General features: G+C 44.4%; 1 protein-coding gene across 1 annotated transcript; it reads left to right on the top strand.

Annotated features, from left to right (window-relative positions):
- Positions 1-10,734: 10,734 nt before the first annotated feature.
- LOC116263743 (subtilisin-like protease SBT1.5) lies at positions 10,735-13,298 on the top strand. Its single transcript, XM_031643498.2, has one exon. The coding sequence runs from the start codon at positions 10,804-10,806 to the stop codon at positions 13,180-13,182; it is 2,379 nt and encodes a 792-aa protein (XP_031499358.1). The 5' UTR covers positions 10,735-10,803; the 3' UTR covers positions 13,183-13,298.
- Positions 13,299-16,670: the final 3,372 nt, after the last annotated feature.

A 16,670-nucleotide genomic window follows, 5' to 3' on the forward strand; every position in this document is an offset into this window, starting at 1 on the left:
TGTCACTTAATTTAGAGCGGTACTCCCCAACACAAAAGGTCACTAAAATTGAACAAAAAGAAAAATAGAAAAAGCTTAGTCAAAGTATGAGAGGAGTGAGGTAAATTATTTGCTACTTTAAGATTACTAGTAGGCGTGCAGACGATGTTCTTAATAACATAAGAATGGCAAATGAAGACTATGACTAAGAACACGAGGAGTAAAGATTGAAGAGTATGTGCACAAGAAAAGTCCAGGTCTTGTTTCCTCCAAAATTCGCAGTTGAACCCGAAGAGCTGGCCAAAGTGCGTATTGAACCCTCCGGTGATAAAAAGTAAGTTTGACGAATTCGATTTGCTCTACAGCAAAAAGAATTTCTCTCTGACATTACGGTTTTCACAAACTAAATCAGCCAGAAACTCAAGCACAGCAAGCAAATAACCAAGTTGAGACGAATATCCCTCGGATACATCCTATTCTTACATCTTTGCAAATTAGTTTTAAATTGAATTCTGGAGCTATGGCATTTGATACTTTTTATGTGTTGTGGCATATTCATTCACAACTCTTGACTAGGTGGCTGACTTTGGACTTTCGTGGGAGGAAGTAGCTAGTGCATGGGGTCATAATTGGGTATCTTGACCCTGAGTACGTGTCCACAAGATCCTTCACTAAGAAAAGTGATGTCTACAGCTTTGGAGTGTTACTCTTTGAATTGATCACAGGCAAAAGCCCCGACAAGGCCTCCTTGGATTAGTAGACCTTGTAATGCTCATTCCTTCCTCATTCTGTCTCTTACTGCTCTCTCATATTAAGCTTAACAAATGAGTTCCTCTCCCTATAATTTGATTTCTTTATCTCGTAATCATCAGTTGGCTAGTCTGATAGACTGTGGCAACACTAACTTTTGTTTTGCTTGAGGTCCACTTGGCATAGACTTTGGTTATATATGATATTGTTTGCATTGCCCTATAAGGCTATAACACAATCTGAGGAGGCCAAGTCACCAAGCTTCTGGAAAATGCACTTCATAATGAAGTAGGGCCCTTTCCATGCATGAATACTTGGTAATAGCATAGTCCATTGCAAACCCAAAAAGAAAAGGAAACTGAAAGAAAAAAAAAAACAGCAAAAAAAGTAGAGAACAGCTCAGCCTAACCAAATTATGAAATTACTATTTGTTCCGTAATGTATTAAACCATCCATTTCTATTTGCTCAAACGTTGTTACGTGTGCTTGGTGGCTTAGTTGGTACAATTCTGACTTCTGATACAAAGGGATCCTAAGCAATTGCTTATATAGTCCTTGACTGACATTTCATGCACAGGCTGCAATGAACACTGAAGGAAAAGGTGGTTGGGAGGAAGTTGCTGATCCTCGACTTAATGGTGATTATGACCTTGAAGAGTTAAAATGGCATTGCAGCAATCGCATATAAATGCATAACACTTTGTGATTCACCTTAAGCGTGCCTTTTGTTCACAAGTGACGGAACTTCAGTTGGCAAGAATAAGAAATCCTAAATTCCTAAAAGCTCTTAATTATGCTGTATGAATAAATTGCCATGTCGGTTCAGAGATTTTAGCGACTGTATGAGCATTTTAAAGTCTTCAGTGTGGTAAAAACCTTGTCCAGTAAAGATTTGAGGTCCTTGCCTCAGAACTGCAAAAGAAAAGCATAGTTTTCCGGTTTCCAAAGCGCCTCCTCATGCTCCTGCCAAAGCTTTGGATGACTGACAGCCTGACACATTGACACATAGAATATTAAAAACCTTAAGCTAATCAGTGGAACAACAAAATGTGCTGCATCTTTTCTGTTCAGTTGTGCGCTTCAAGGATCTGCAACCTGTCGAACGACATTCTTGATGCGTTTGCCACCCTGATAGAACTTAACTTTCTAAGGCAATTGCAAGGTCTCATCATACTCTCTTGAAAAATCAGAAACATGCCTGTCAGAATTTATAAAATAAGGTAAATATATAATCACAAGTGCAACCCTAAGAGGTTCACCCAGTTTCAACAAAGGTGACAGAGAAATTTTTCCTTTCCTAAGGTGGTAAAAAGGGACAACCCTCCCCTTTCCCTTCACTTATCGGACCACATATTGGCAGGCCTATGTTTGTTAAACAAAACATGAAATCCCTCGTCTTCCATTTCTTTTTGTTTGCAGCTCCATTTACTGCAACACTCAATAACTTTGATGCTGCAACAAAATGACGGTTTGCGGTACTAGTCAAACACATGATTTCTCTTCAACTAGATGGGGGGCATGGCATGTACTACCATTCGCTTCCCTTGAAAGCACCAGATGAATCATAATCTGATGGGTGTAGGAAAAAATGGTTTTGTACTGATGTTGTTGTTGAGAGAAGTTTGGGCAACTCTTGGCTTTTTTGTGTTTACAAATGCAGGCGTTTGAGATCGGGCAAAGTTAAAGCCAGTGAAGGTGAGACAAGAATATGATCGAATAACAGATGGGACTCATAAGTTTGAGATTGGGTTGGACCTGCCTTTTTCCAGATCTAACTTAATTGGATTTATGATACCGGGACTCTGACTAGGAACCTAGTTTTTCAAGCCCAATTCAGTACGTTCTGACTAGCATATGCTCTTTATATGTATGTACTGCAGTTGAATCAGGTCCCAGATGGTTGCCGGATTGATAACAAAATTAGATTGGTGACTGAATTGGATTAAAAAAATGGAATCAGACTTCTTCACCAGAACCGAACCGATCAAACGAATTCCAAGTCAATGGGATATATATCCTAGTGCTGAAGCGTCGCTTAGACGGCGATTGCAAGGATATGCGGGGGACGCATGCCATCAATTTGAGTTTGCAGAACCAATCATCGAAGGGGAAGGGCCACAGGGAGAAGGAATGCTAAGGAAAAGCAGACGATGAGTAGCTTCTGTGAGGAACACGAATTCACAAAAGGCAATATTTTACCGCTCCAGCCAAAGAACAACTAAAGCGAATCCTCTCACATGCCATGCACAGCGCTGAGCAGCAGCCCGTCCGAGGCACCTTAGAGCACTTCTCCTCCTCTCCTCAAGCTGCGAGCTTGCAATATGCATCAAACTGAAAAGGACCGAACCTGCGGGTGCGGGGTTACTCCAACTAACAAGGCGCAGTGCCCGAGCAGATTAAGCCAAGAGATGAGATACGAAATAGGCTAATACAATTTCTGGATCTGAATTTGAGTACTCTGGAGAGAAAGGACAATGTGGGTACTTTCACCAACTGGAGGGTTGCGAATCTGGACCTATTTATTTGTGCCGCTTAACATCTTAGATCAATAAGACCTGACGGGCTTCATTGGCTCAGTTCTCTTCTCTCGACCACACATGTAAGTAATCCTATCAAATTGATTAGTTCATTGATGGAAAGATACTTGCGTTAATTAGAATTAAGGCCCTTTATTGTTGTGCAATGACTTCTAGATAATTGCCAACACCGGAAGGCGAAACGGGTGGCAGCATAACCTTCCTTCCTGACAGGCAAATTAGATTTACGAACCTTTCTCAGTTTATGTCAGGCAACGGTCCGACTTCAAGGCATGGAAGTCCTTACTTTAGAATTTATGAAATACTTATCAAAGTATTTAATAAATCTATATTAATTTTTTGGAGCAGATACATGCAAGTGTTCCTCTAACCAAACAGCCCCACAAGTCCGTGATTGATTGAGTCGCGCAGCAACATGAACCGTAGCAGATCCGGTTCTACCGAAGGTGTCATTGCCCTGTGAGAGTTTGTGGCGGAAGCCCAAGAGACTCCTTGTGAATCATGATGGTTTGGCTTTTTCCGCGGGTGTGTGAACTTCTCTTCCAACCAATATTCCTGCCGGCCCCTCAAAATGGGTCGCACATAACATTGAGGTCTTGCAGATTTTAGGTTTGATTTTTCGCTTTTCCAAGTTCAATTCGTTTGTGTCACCTTTCTACTGGTGTATCTGTTGAATGTTAAGCAGTTTATAACATAAAATAATAATAATAATAATAATAAAGATTCATTTGATTTTAACCAGTACCTTCCATGTACCGATGGAGTTCTTTTTTTTTGCCTTTTCAGCTTGACAAATTCCAGAATGTCTTTGCCATTGTTAAGAATAAAAGGAATAACCATACTCAAGCGTTATTACTTGGTGAATGCGTAATATATTAAGTTGGAGTATGAGCCAAGCTACCAAGTCTCAGAAAGTGTTCTTAGGCACTCCACTTGTTGCTTTAATGTCTCCATTCCGGGCACGTTAGCCGGTGAGTGACAACTGGCGCGATTATGTATATCATATAAAAGAGCCGCCCAATACTCAGAATTAAATTTGTACACTTATGAGTGCGATGAATGCCATTGCTTCCTCAATGTGTATGCTGAGCGCCTAATCAGCCGCAATCGTCGGGCAATCAAGATTGAACAGGATTTCCAGTATTAGATGCATTCAATCTTGGTTAATGAGATCAACTAGAGAACGGCCAACATATTATACTGTTGGTCAGCAACGGTGCTACTAAATTCATAAACGTACTACTTTTTACCTTTATTAAATGTATGCGCCCCTTCGCTTATATTGCCGTCACTAGTTGCTTCCCAAACGAAATGGTAAAAAATTAGATTTGATTCGGTAGGTGAATCACTACTAAAAAGGGACCTTCTGGAAGCAAATCCCTGGTACACGCCCCGTGCGTTGCAATTATCAGTACCATTGGACGATTATGACTCCATGTGAAAGATAATGATGAAGCTGCGCCTAGCACCGCCAATCTTATTATATCAGTATCAGAGGAGCTACAGGAAGATGGAGAAATCTGGATGTAGCTAGCAGTGGAATATATACACCGTCTTAAATACTCTTTTTTTGTTTTTGTCAAGAAAAAGAGAGTGAAACTAACTTAACATTTCTTATTTTAAATATATGAAAGTTCGATATTGGCTCCCTCACTCTGTTATTCAAACCAGTTCTTCCGATTCATGCTTATTATGATCGGCCATGCACAGTGAGGGGCCATAGATATATCGGCTGATAATGATATGTATAGAAGGAAGGAAGGCTTTGTATATATGTATTTGGAAAGAGGGCTAGATGTGTATATCGTAATAAAGGAAGGGGGACATGGAACCCCACCCATGTGTTGCTCATGATAAGTTGCTTTCCTGCTCTTCTTGACGGCCTGTCTGCGTGCGTGCGTGAAGTTGACAATCAAAATGGCCATAACCAAACTCACATGGCTCTAGCCGACGGAAACTTCCAACCAATCAACAATCACTTATGTTTTTCCAAGAACATTTATTTTGTTGCATTAAGTTCGGTAAAAACAGATCCCCTACTTTTAATTCTGGCCACACAGTGCCTCGTCTTTGCTAGCTCTGGAAACCTGTATAGCATGAGAAGAAAGTATGAAGAAGAATCTATCTCTCTCTCTCTTTACGAATTGTGTAAAGTCATTGGATCTCAAATAAGTGGCTCTAGGGTTGCTAATCCACCAGGTGAGAAAGATCTCAAAATTCTGCCTTGTCTTCCTTTTTTATTTATCTGATTATCTCTCCTTTTTCAAAAATATCCCAACAACGTAAAAGAAAGTCTGAATTTTTGGATAATCACTGTCGGCAGCTTTAGAAGTATTCATCTTAAAAGATCATGTGGTTGTAGATAACCCTTATAGTCATCATATTTGTGGAGCGTGCATGTTTGTATTTGATATGTGTGTGTGTGTGTGGCAATTAGGTACCACAGGTTTTCGGAAAACATAAAGACGTCAAGAACAAACTTCATGTACAATCATTTAGTGACGGTCCGCATGTCCAGTGAGAATGCAGAGTTTCGGCTTCTGTCATGATTTTGCCCAATAATCAATTTGTCCAATCGTGTGTGTATATATATATATCTATAGTATTTTTAAACAAGTGCCCCTCCTTTGACTCAGCCACTAGTTGCCGAGAGTTGGCAAATTACTCACCACTGTAGTCCGACCTACCGTTCTGCAGATGTAAAAGCCTGTCGGTATCAAGGTTTATATGAATTGAATTGTGAGGCGGAAGAGATAAAGTTAGACATTTTTTTCCACTTCCTCCAATCCAAAAGTAAATGCACCAAAGGCTGGATATTTAACATTTCCTGCTATACATTTTGAATGGGCTGGCTGCTTTCTTTATGATCATTTATGGAAAGTAAAAGCAGTTACCCTGAAAAGGAGGGGGCCATTGTTTTCATCTCTACACATCACTGTAGCTTTCGTTTGAAGAAAGAAACTTGTTGGCTTCTTTCTTGAGAGGAAAAAGTAGAGAAAGTGGCTTCCATTATTATTTGCCATCTACTACTGGATGGACAAGAGCTTCATCTGATTTAGGAAAGGGGGTGAACCATGGGTAGCTTCAAATAAAAGAAGGGCAGTTTTTTCATTAGAAAACTAACTAAAGCTGACCTTTTAAGTGTGGAGCTGGGTCTGATGAGTCCAGTCTAAGACTGGAGAGCAAATCTAACTGATACCAACCTGCACTACTTCATTCTTAGCTGTGAAAAATTCACCTTCATTTATTTGTTTCGGGGGGCTATGGCCCTCTGCTGTTTGACCCATAATATCAAAAGCGGATAAGTAGTTCACTCCGGAGCCATGGTGATTTGACTCATGGGTTCTCAACAATTTAAGAAAAGTCCAAAAGCATGTGGGAGCTAGGTCCTCCATATCTCGCCAATAAATTACAAGGCCCTACCGGGTTTCGATTTCCTGTAGCAGACAATACTGAATGATTTGTTTCTCAGTATCATGGCCATATAATGCCTGCCCACTGGTGCCTTAGCTACTTAGATTTTTTTAAAAAACTTTTACTTGCTCCTGACATTCTTATCCCTCGATTGTTCCTTCTTCTTCCCACCCTTTTGGATGCATGTGAGAAAAATGGGCTCCAACCACTCGTCTGTGTGCCAAATAATGCCGCAGCCCGGATGTCTACTCCATCTGCTCTTGACAACGACAAGTCCCACGCCAACCTGCCACTCCCAAACCCATACCTATTTTTCACAACTCCAACCCAGACTAACGGACACGAAAATTTATATACACCCTAAAAATGCAACTGAAAGGGAGGTTTATGTGGTATTTTTTTCTTTTAAATAAATTATCACGATTTGAGACCAAAACAGGCGTTGTAATCCCGCTTTACTTGTGTTGTGTTGACATCATCATGGTAGGCTTGATCTTAAGCAGCAAAAGATGGCTGCTGGCAAGAGGATAAGATTTTATTAAGAAGGTGATGGTGCTGCCCATGTGCTAGGTCGTGGGTGGCCATGGAGATAGTGTTCCCCGTTTCATGGAAGAGATGTGACATATATGATTGTATGTCTTCAAATGGTAAAACCAACAGCCCCAAGTCTTTTTTTTTATTTTCTAAACCAAAACAAGTGTTTGACTGATCAAACGACCTTAGTTGTTAACCCCGGAGTTTGCCAAAATTGATCTATGTGATTATTTACTCTATAGTATGAGTATAATAGGCTAATATTTTTTTTGCACCTGCAACGGACGGTGCATTGCTACTGCTATATGCCTAAATAATTTTGCTATATCAAAGTTGAAAGCGAAGATGAAGTCCTACTGTCTACACCCCATAGGAGCAGCTAGAAAACCGCAAGTCATGTTTGTTAGACTTGGACACGAAATCAAAGGCCATCACAAATCCATAAACTCCTTCTCCCACCCCTTCGAACTACAGATCCGTGCTTTTTATAACATAATGTTAGGAAATCCACTGTTTGCTTTAGCAGTGGATTTCGTTTGAGACGAGTCTAAGACCTCATATCCATTGCTATCAAACATAGCGTAACCAACCTCATAAATAAAGAGATATGATGATGATGTTGATCCGCCTTCAACTTGGACGATGTGGGGGGGGGGCAGCACGTGGGAGAGAGGTGTGTTTTTAATATGTGATGGGCAGCCCTCTATCCTGCCCCAAATCCCAGCTTCACCCACCCTACCACACACGACTTGGATGGCCGGGCCGCCCACTTCTGTCCCCACCAGTTCGGTCGTCCCTCGTGGATCGTTGCGAACACCGGGGACGATGAAAGGGAGGAACGCAGAAGTCGCCGCGTTCCCTCAAGTCCGTCTCTGTAGGTTCCTCCCCCACACGCTTCTCCTTTTCGGTCTTTTTTGTCCTTTTTCCTTTTTTTTTTCTTCCCTTTCTGGATCCCATCCCATCCCATCCCACACCACACGGTAAATGGCGGTGGTGATCGCTGCGGTAAAATCTCCAATGCAACAAAGCAAATATACAAGATTAAAAAAATTTGTTCTTAATACGCCCTTTTTGAGCGTTAGATTGTCCGTCACATTTAAAAATTTGAATTTGGTGAAGAAATCATGACGTCTCCTTCAACCTAAAAGTTGTGGATTCAAACCTCTAACTGAAGGACTGGAGATGTATTCGCAAAAAGGCAACAGTCTTACTTAAATAGCTAAACCAATGTTGGCCGATGCATGTCACTCCCTCAAACAACGCCAGCGGATGCAACCTTTGATTTAATCTAATTCCTTTAACTTTTAAGTGATGCGCAGTAATTTTCACTCATTTTAAAATCTTAAAAAACGAAAATATGATCATTTTTTTTTTCTTTTTAGCGTTCTGCTGAGGTGTGCCTTGGTCAAGTACCTTTCGCTTTCTCCTATTTCAAAGCCGCCCTTCGCCACTTTAAACTTTTTTCTCTTCTTTTTGTTCTTTTGTTTTTGACGGTTTGAGGACCTGTTTTTATTTTACCCACGACACCCCACTCCTTCAAACTTCTCTTTCGCTTATCCCGAATTATTATCCTACAAATATAACCATGCTTTCCCGATCCTGGTATTCAAAAGTCGTATTGTTTTGGGCTGCGAAATCTGAATTTATGAGCTGAATGAGTTCAACCAGTCATCTTTTTTAAACAGCTACGGTGAAGAAGCTAGAGCTTCAATCGAGCTCCACAAGTCAGGCAGACTGAAGATGGAGATTATTTTAATCCTAAATTATTAGCAGCGCCTGCAAGTGGAACTGTGGAATATAAAACATCGATCTGACCAGACTTACTGGAGGAAGCGACACGGCGCAGTACTTGCACTGAGATGTGGAATTTAATTAATTAAAACTCGTTGCCTTTCACTCCCAAAGCATCGCTAACCATTTTACATAAACCAATCAAGCATTACGAGTTTTTTTTCTCAGCCAACATAAGTTAATCCTTCTCTTTGTTTATTTCGTTATGGGCACCGGCTGCTATCATGCTCCAAACTGAACCCCATCACACTTTATCTGTCAGCAAGGAGTACTACACTTAGCTGGACTATGTGGTATGCTTGTACCAGAGGCTGAGAAACGTTACGCAAATTAGTTATATATTATATGATTCGGCATGGTGATTTCCATTTATTTTGCAAGAAAATATCATTTCATTTCAATGCAGATCTTTATCGCTGGAGTTTTGCAGTCCTAGTGATGCCATAATTGCTAATTAAGAAGCTCCATTCAACAGTTTTGTGAAAAGTATACATCGGAGAAGAGTTGAGCAGGCGGAGCCAGAGGTAATCCATCGGCCTGTGGGCGAGTGCGGCGGCTTCCCCGTCCCTCATCATGCCTACCCGTGACACTCACTCAGTTTGTTTTTCTCACACCCCTTTCTCCCCCATTTTAATTCCCCCACAAGATTCGCACCCATATAATATAATGCAAAATTTTTTGCCTCATTTAATTGGCAAACGAACGATTTTGTTGTGTTTTATTTAGACAAGAAACATCGGTCAACTGGACTGAGCTATGGATTGGAGCATAACAATGACTAATAAGACCATTATACATTTAACAATGACTATTGAGCAGAAATGAATTTGAAATAAGGCCAACAAAAAAAGCAATGGGCTAGGAAGACATTTTACATTTATTTAAGGGAAATTAATTTAAAATAAGGAAAAAAGGATCATGTTATTTTCGAGCTTTTCCAACTCAACCCCTTATCTTTGTAGGATACAAGACTTGGTTTGGGGATGTGCCACCTTCATAGTTTTTCAACTCCTTAACCACCATATTATTTGGTGTTTTGCTTTTTGAAATGAAAGACAAGAGGTGTTCCTTCACATTTTATGAATTTATTTTAAATATGCCTTTAAATTTGAGAAGAGTAGCCATCTTCTTTTTATCTTATCTGAGGGAGGAAGAAGGATGGATGAAAGAGGAGGGACGGTCAAAGCAACAATCTCCTACCTCTAGTAAATCCATTGTAGGACGAAATAATTGGGAAGAAATCACCGGAAAAGAAAAAAAAGAAAAGGAGGGGTTGCCTTACTCCTCCTCCTCCTCATGATTCAGCATCATGTCCCTCCCCTCCTAAGCAAGGCCACCCATAAATGAAATGAATGGACCACCCCCATCTCATTCTCGGCCCCTCCCATTAGCGGATCCATGAGTTTCTCCAATGCGGGATCCATTTACTTTCTTTTCTTCCTGTAAGTTACAGAGATGAGAAGAAGGTTTTTCTTTTATTAACCCCACCTGCAGTCAGTCAGGATTCAGGCACGGGCACGGGCACGGGCTGGAAAAGACTTAGTGATGGGCTCATGGCCTCGGCCACGACTGGGAGGTTCTAGTCATTCATGATACAGCCAACCCGTACTCTTTAGTCCTCACTCACTGAGGATAGCTTGGTAATTTTTCGTATCTGTTTCCCGCCGTTTTACTAATTCCTGCAAAAGCAAAAACAAAAAAGAATAAACGCAAAAAGAAAAAGGAAAATTGCACCCCTTTTCAGGCACCCCTCCCTCCACCGCTCTTCGCTCCCCCTGCTCTCCCTCTCTCCCTCCCTATGGCGTCCTGGCTCTGCTTCGCCCTCCTCTTCGCCGCTTCTCTCTCTCTCGTCTCCTCACTCCCCCCCTCGCTGAACCCGACCACCATCATCGAGGAGAAGAGGACCAATTACATTGTCCGAGTCCAGCATGACCTCAAGCCCTCTGTCTTCCCTACCCACCAACACTGGTATGAGTCCACTCTGCTCACCGTAAGAGGCACCACACCCTCGGATCCCTCCATCACCACCGCCTCTACCATTCATGTTTACTCTACCGTCTTCCATGGCTTCTCTGCAAAGCTCACTGCTACGGAGGCACAGGCCCTCGAATCCCTCCCTGCCGTCCTCGCTGTCCTCCCAGACCGAGTGCGTCACCTCCACACCACACGCTCCCCCCAGTTCCTCGGTCTCAAGATTCGCGACGAGTCCGGCCTGCTGGCGGAGTCCGACTTCGGCGCCGACCTTGTCGTCGCGGTGCTGGATACTGGTATTTCTCCCGAGAGCCTGAGCTTCAGCGATAAGGGGCTTGGCCCTGTGCCGGCACGGTGGCGCGGCCGCTGCGAGGCCGGCCGCGGCTTCCCCGCTTCCTCCTGCAACCGTAAGATCGTCGGCGCACGCTTCTTCTGTGGCGGCTACGAGGCGATGGCCGGTGCCATGAACCAGTCGGTGGAGTTCCGGTCGCCGCGAGATTCCGATGGGCACGGCACTCACACGGCATCGATCGCGGCCGGCCGGTACGTCTTCGAGGCGAGTATGCTCGGCTTCGCAAGGGGAGTCGCGGCCGGGATGGCGCCCAAGGCGAGGATTGCAGCGTACAAGGTCTGCTGGACCTCCGGGTGCTTCGATTCGGACATTCTCTCGGCCTTCGATCAGGCGGTCTCAGACGGTGCGGACGTCATCTCGCTCTCCGTCGGTGGTGGCGTGGTGCCTTACTACCTCGACGCGATCGCAATCGGCGCTTTCGGAGCGGTGGAGCGCGGCATCTTCGTCTCGGCCTCCGCGGGAAATGAGGGACCCGGCGAGATGACCGTCACTAATGTCTCCCCCTGGATCACCACCGTCGGTGCTGGCAGTATGGATCGAACCTTCCCGGCCGATGTCCTCCTGGGCAACGGTAGGACGATCCCCGGCGTCAGCCTCTACGCCGGTGGGGGTCTCCCCGTTGGACGTTTTCTCCCCCTCGTCTACGCCGGGAACGCCCCGATCTCCGACGACGGGAGCGACGGATACTCGTCCTCGCTCTGTATGGAAGGATCGCTAAACCCTAAAGCTGTACGTGGTAAGATCGTGCTCTGCGATCGAGGGAGCAACCCCAGGGTGGAGAAGGGCGCGGTGGTGGGACGCGCCGGCGGGCTTGGGATGATTTTGGCTAACGGCGCGTCGGACGGCGAGGGGCTGGTCGCTGACAGTCACGTGATCCCGGCGACTTCTGTCGGCGCCACAGCTGGAGAGTACATCCGAGAGTACATCAACTCCGCCAGAAAGCCGACGGCCACGATCGTCTTCCGCGGGACCCAGCTCGGCGTGCGTCCAGCGCCGGTGCTGGCATCTTTCTCGGCGCGAGGTCCGAACCCAGAAACACCGGACCTTCTGAAGCCGGACGTGATCGCGCCCGGGTTGAACATATTGGCGGCCTGGCCGGACGGCGTCGGACCCTCCGGCGTGGCGTCGGACCGCCGCCGGACTCAGTTCAACATCCTGTCCGGCACCTCCATGGCCTGCCCACACGTGTCGGGACTGGCGGCGTTGCTCAAGGGCGCGAATCCGGGGTGGAGCCCAGCCGCGATCCGGTCCGCTCTGATGACCACGGCGTACACTATGGACAGCCGGAACGAAACAATGCTCGACGAAGCCACCGGCAACGCCTCCACGGTGCTCGGCTTCGGCGCAGGGCACGTGGATCCGCAGAGAGCCTTGGACCCGGGGCTCGTCTATGACCTGACCGTCGACGACTACGTCGCCTTCCTCTGCAGCTCCAACTACAGCGACAAGAGCGTCCTCACGGTCGCCCGGCGTACCGAGAGCTGCGGGTCCCACAGGAGGTTGGGAGGCCCCGGGGACCTCAACTACCCGTCCATCTCCGCCGTGTTCCAGATGGACGGTTCTGGTGCTCTGACTAAGCGGGTCGCGCGCACTGTGACCAATGTCGGTGCCGGCGGGCGGACGGTGTACAGGGCGACTGTGCGCCCGCCGAGAGGGAGCACGATCCGGGTCGTGCCCGAGACGCTGGAGTTTCTGAGGTCGGGGCAGACGGCGAGGTTCGAACTGACGGTCGGCGTCTCGCCGGTGAGGATGTCGCCGGGGAGCTCGAGGGTGGAGTCCGGGATGCTGACGTGGTCGGACGGGAGACACGTTGTGAGCAGCCCCATAGTGGTGACGTGGCAGGCACCGTACTGAGGGAGATGGGAAGATGAGCGGATAGTAGGTTTTCCTTTTTCTTTTCTTTTCTTTTTTTTTTAACTTTTTTGGTGTAATTAGAATAGAATAAATATAAAGGAAGGGTTGGCTGCGAAGATCGGCGAGTGGTTCCACCTCTGTATCAAACCGATGCACCAGCAGCGTCGTCATGATCATGTGTAAAAAAGAAAAAAAGAAAAAGAGGTAAAGAAGATAGAGAAGGGAGGGAGGAGTTGGATGCTATTAGAAGAATCTTTTGCTTTGTTTATGAAAATATCGGGTAAAGAACTGGATGTGAAAGGCGTATCGATTAAACTTTTCGTGATTCGGAGATGTTTCGTCTTGTTGCTGGGTATGTGAGCAGGCCCACAACACAAAGGGGGGTGATGTGGAGGTGGGGACGGTGATCACGACGGGCGGAGGGGACATGAGCGGACGTTCCAGAATGTGGGGGCTCCTCCAGTTTAGAGTCCGTGGGCATCAGGGCTGTTGGCTTTGAGGGATCGACGGTCCAGCTGGTGGGAGCCGTCGCACTCTCCATCAGTCTGAAGAGGGATGGAGGTGATGATGTGTCGGGTTGGGTGCCGGCAGACGGCTCCATGCTTGGGACCTATGTGTGTGTGTGAGAGAGCTGCAGTCCTGGACGCAGAGTGTCAGTGGCCGTGAGCGATAAGAGAGAGGGAGGGTCACGAGGGGAGAAGGAGATGAGGATCCGTGCAGGAGGGAGCATCGTCTTGTTGTTCAGACGCCAGAGATGGGATCTTTTGGACGCTTTTGACGTAGCCATTCGCGTGTCGAGAGGAATACTTTTTTGAGAAAGAAAACATCGCGAACCAAGTCTACAAGTATGTGAGAGTTGCTTTCCTCTCTCGTGTTGAGGAAGGTTTGCGCAGTAGTGTGCTGAGTCCGGAAGCCAGTTTGTGGAAAGTCGATATGGTTGATTGTTTTATCAATGATTGGAAACGGTTTAAATATGTTTGATTACCAATTTAATTTTGAATCTGGTTATATAAATTTGATAAAAATAGCTTTTATTATTAATGGGATTTGAATTTAGTATTTCACTAGAAATTGGAATGCGAATCATTCTGATGTCCGACTTTGGTATAGAATTGACCGGGCCCCTGACATGTAAAGTTCGGTTTTATGGTAGTCCGATTTGAGTTTGGTTTTGAAAAAATGAATTCTCAACCCCAGCGTAACCCCTCTCTGTTTTAATTTCAGGTAATTTTATAAAAAATGAATTTTGGTTTCAAAGTCAGTAGTATGTAGACCAGTTGTCTTTCATTGATGGGACCAAACTTTGATCTTGAAGCTAAGGATTGCAAATTCGAAACCCCCAAGTTTGGTGGATTTCATGTCGGAGCGGGAACCAAATCAGGGGAAGAAACCACTCGGAGGGAGGGGTTTCTTCTTCTCTCTCCCGCGATGCACCACGTTGAAAGCCTGTTTGGCAACGGTTCCCATGAATCTGGCCCAAGGATTTAGATAGATTTATAGACCATAATAACACAGAGTGATTTATGAGTTCATCCTAATCTTCCGACAAATTCATAGATAGTAACAACTTGTTGGTACAGGTCTTAGCGGTTCAGTAAAGGGAACAGTAACAAACTGTATGAATATGCCACCAACATTGGTTCATAAAACAATAATATGTTAGTTTATCCCATCGGGTTCCCATTGCCAAACAACCCCAATGTTGAGACACTACACGTTTTTAGAGATAAAGGTTACATGTGTGATGTTTCTTGTCCCCTTAAAGTCCTTCATTAAATAGTTTTATTGGTGCTATACACGTGATGTTTTCCCAACTTCTTTTTATCAATTTATGTGGTCTAAAAAATTGCAGTGCTTCGGTTGTCAAATACCAAGTTATTTTCCACTTTGCGCAGATAGTTTGCTCCTAAGAGTATTGTTAGAAGGTGTGGTAGTGCGTGTTGTAAGTATTTATCCTGTTTCACCATATTGCGTTTCGTTCATTAATACTCATAAAACTTAAAACTCAAATTTTGAGTGGAGGTGGCTTAGTAGTGGAGCTTTGTGACCTCGAGTGACCATTTAAACCCCTTCACTCGTGTGCTTTAGCTTATACAAAGCAATAGTATTAGTTGAAACAAAAGGCTAAGCTTAGATTCCAAGTGTTAGCTGAGGTTATTTAGTCTAGTTCAACTTGCTATAGGATGGAGCTTCACTACTCTTCAACAAGTAAACTTGCTCTACGTGGTCTTTGTTGCATTTCTTTTTCTAGATTATTGTTTATATTTGATGTTGCGAGTATTTTCTCTACCATTAAGTAAACTTCCTCTTCATGGTGTTTAATTGTGCTTGTTCTTGTAAAAGAATTTCATGTTTACTAAATAATTTTATTTTATTTTATATTTTTTGTTATAAAAGATATTTATATTTGTTCTTCTGCCAATTTGTAGGAAATCGTAGACATAAGATCCTTAGTTGTTAACAAACAGGGGATGTAAGATGGTCATGTGTAATTCCTTTGCTAACAAACAAAGAAATCTCAAATCTCCCTTGCACTGAAACCCTAGGATCTTAGATCCAAGGATCTCAAATCACCTTGGAAGGGCTCACTCTTTTGTTTCTTATATTGTTTGTTACACTATTTTGAAAGGAGAGTATGGGAAAGTTTGAAAGAACGGAGGCCCAAGTTGGGGATATTTCTAAAAACATCGGCTATATTTTGCACATTCACCTGAAACGAAACTTCTTCCCATCAAGAAATTCAAAAATTGGATCGCCATTGCCTTGCCCCAGATGGTTCTCTCGTCTCCAGATCCGCCTACTACGACCTACAATTGGTACATGAAATTGTCACCGCCATCACTAGCATTGTCGCTTTAGTTTTCCCTCCTTTTCCTCCCCTGACCAATTTTATTTTATATTGTCATTGTCACAGGCGGAAGAGGAGATGTCAAGGGAGAGATTGGGGTACTTGGAAGCCATGGTACTCGTGAAGTTCTCTGATTGTCCTCCGTCTTCCTCCTTTGGAGTGTTGATTCTGATTCTTTTGGAGTTTCATTTGGTTGGTTGGGTTTTTTGGTTTTTGGATTTGTATGTCGGGTTTCTGATAGATTGTGGTTTTCTTCTTTGCAGGCGATCTACTGCGAAGCAATTGCCATGGTGGAGGAATATCAGCCGGCGTTGGCTGTTTCTAGCCTTGGGGCCATTAGAGACGTCTAGGGTCTCTACTTTCAGCTGGGGTTGAAGGCCTTCCCTCAGGTCTGGTCAATTTCCAATCATCAACAAAATTTACCATGGACACAGTCACACAACTGTCGTCACAATAAATGTTGGAATTAATCCCAACCACCACCATGACAAGCGTTTACTCTTTACTAAGCCTTCAATGGGATTGTATGATGGTGGTACTTAATTCAGCTGTCATGTTTACTACCATGAAGAAATTGTTATTGATAACTGTTGTTGTCTTCACCCTATCGTGCTTTTCTGATTCTATTGGCGGTATGGAG

This window comes from Nymphaea colorata, chromosome 11 (assembly GCF_008831285.2).
Source record: "Nymphaea colorata isolate Beijing-Zhang1983 chromosome 11, ASM883128v2, whole genome shotgun sequence".
Classification (NCBI taxonomy): Eukaryota; Viridiplantae; Streptophyta; class Magnoliopsida; order Nymphaeales; family Nymphaeaceae; genus Nymphaea; species Nymphaea colorata.

Coding starts and splice junctions, on each gene's coding strand:
- LOC116263743 (XM_031643498.2), top strand. CDS start 10,804: ATGGCGTCCTGGCTCTGCTTCGCCCTCCTCTTCGCCGCTTCTCTCTCT.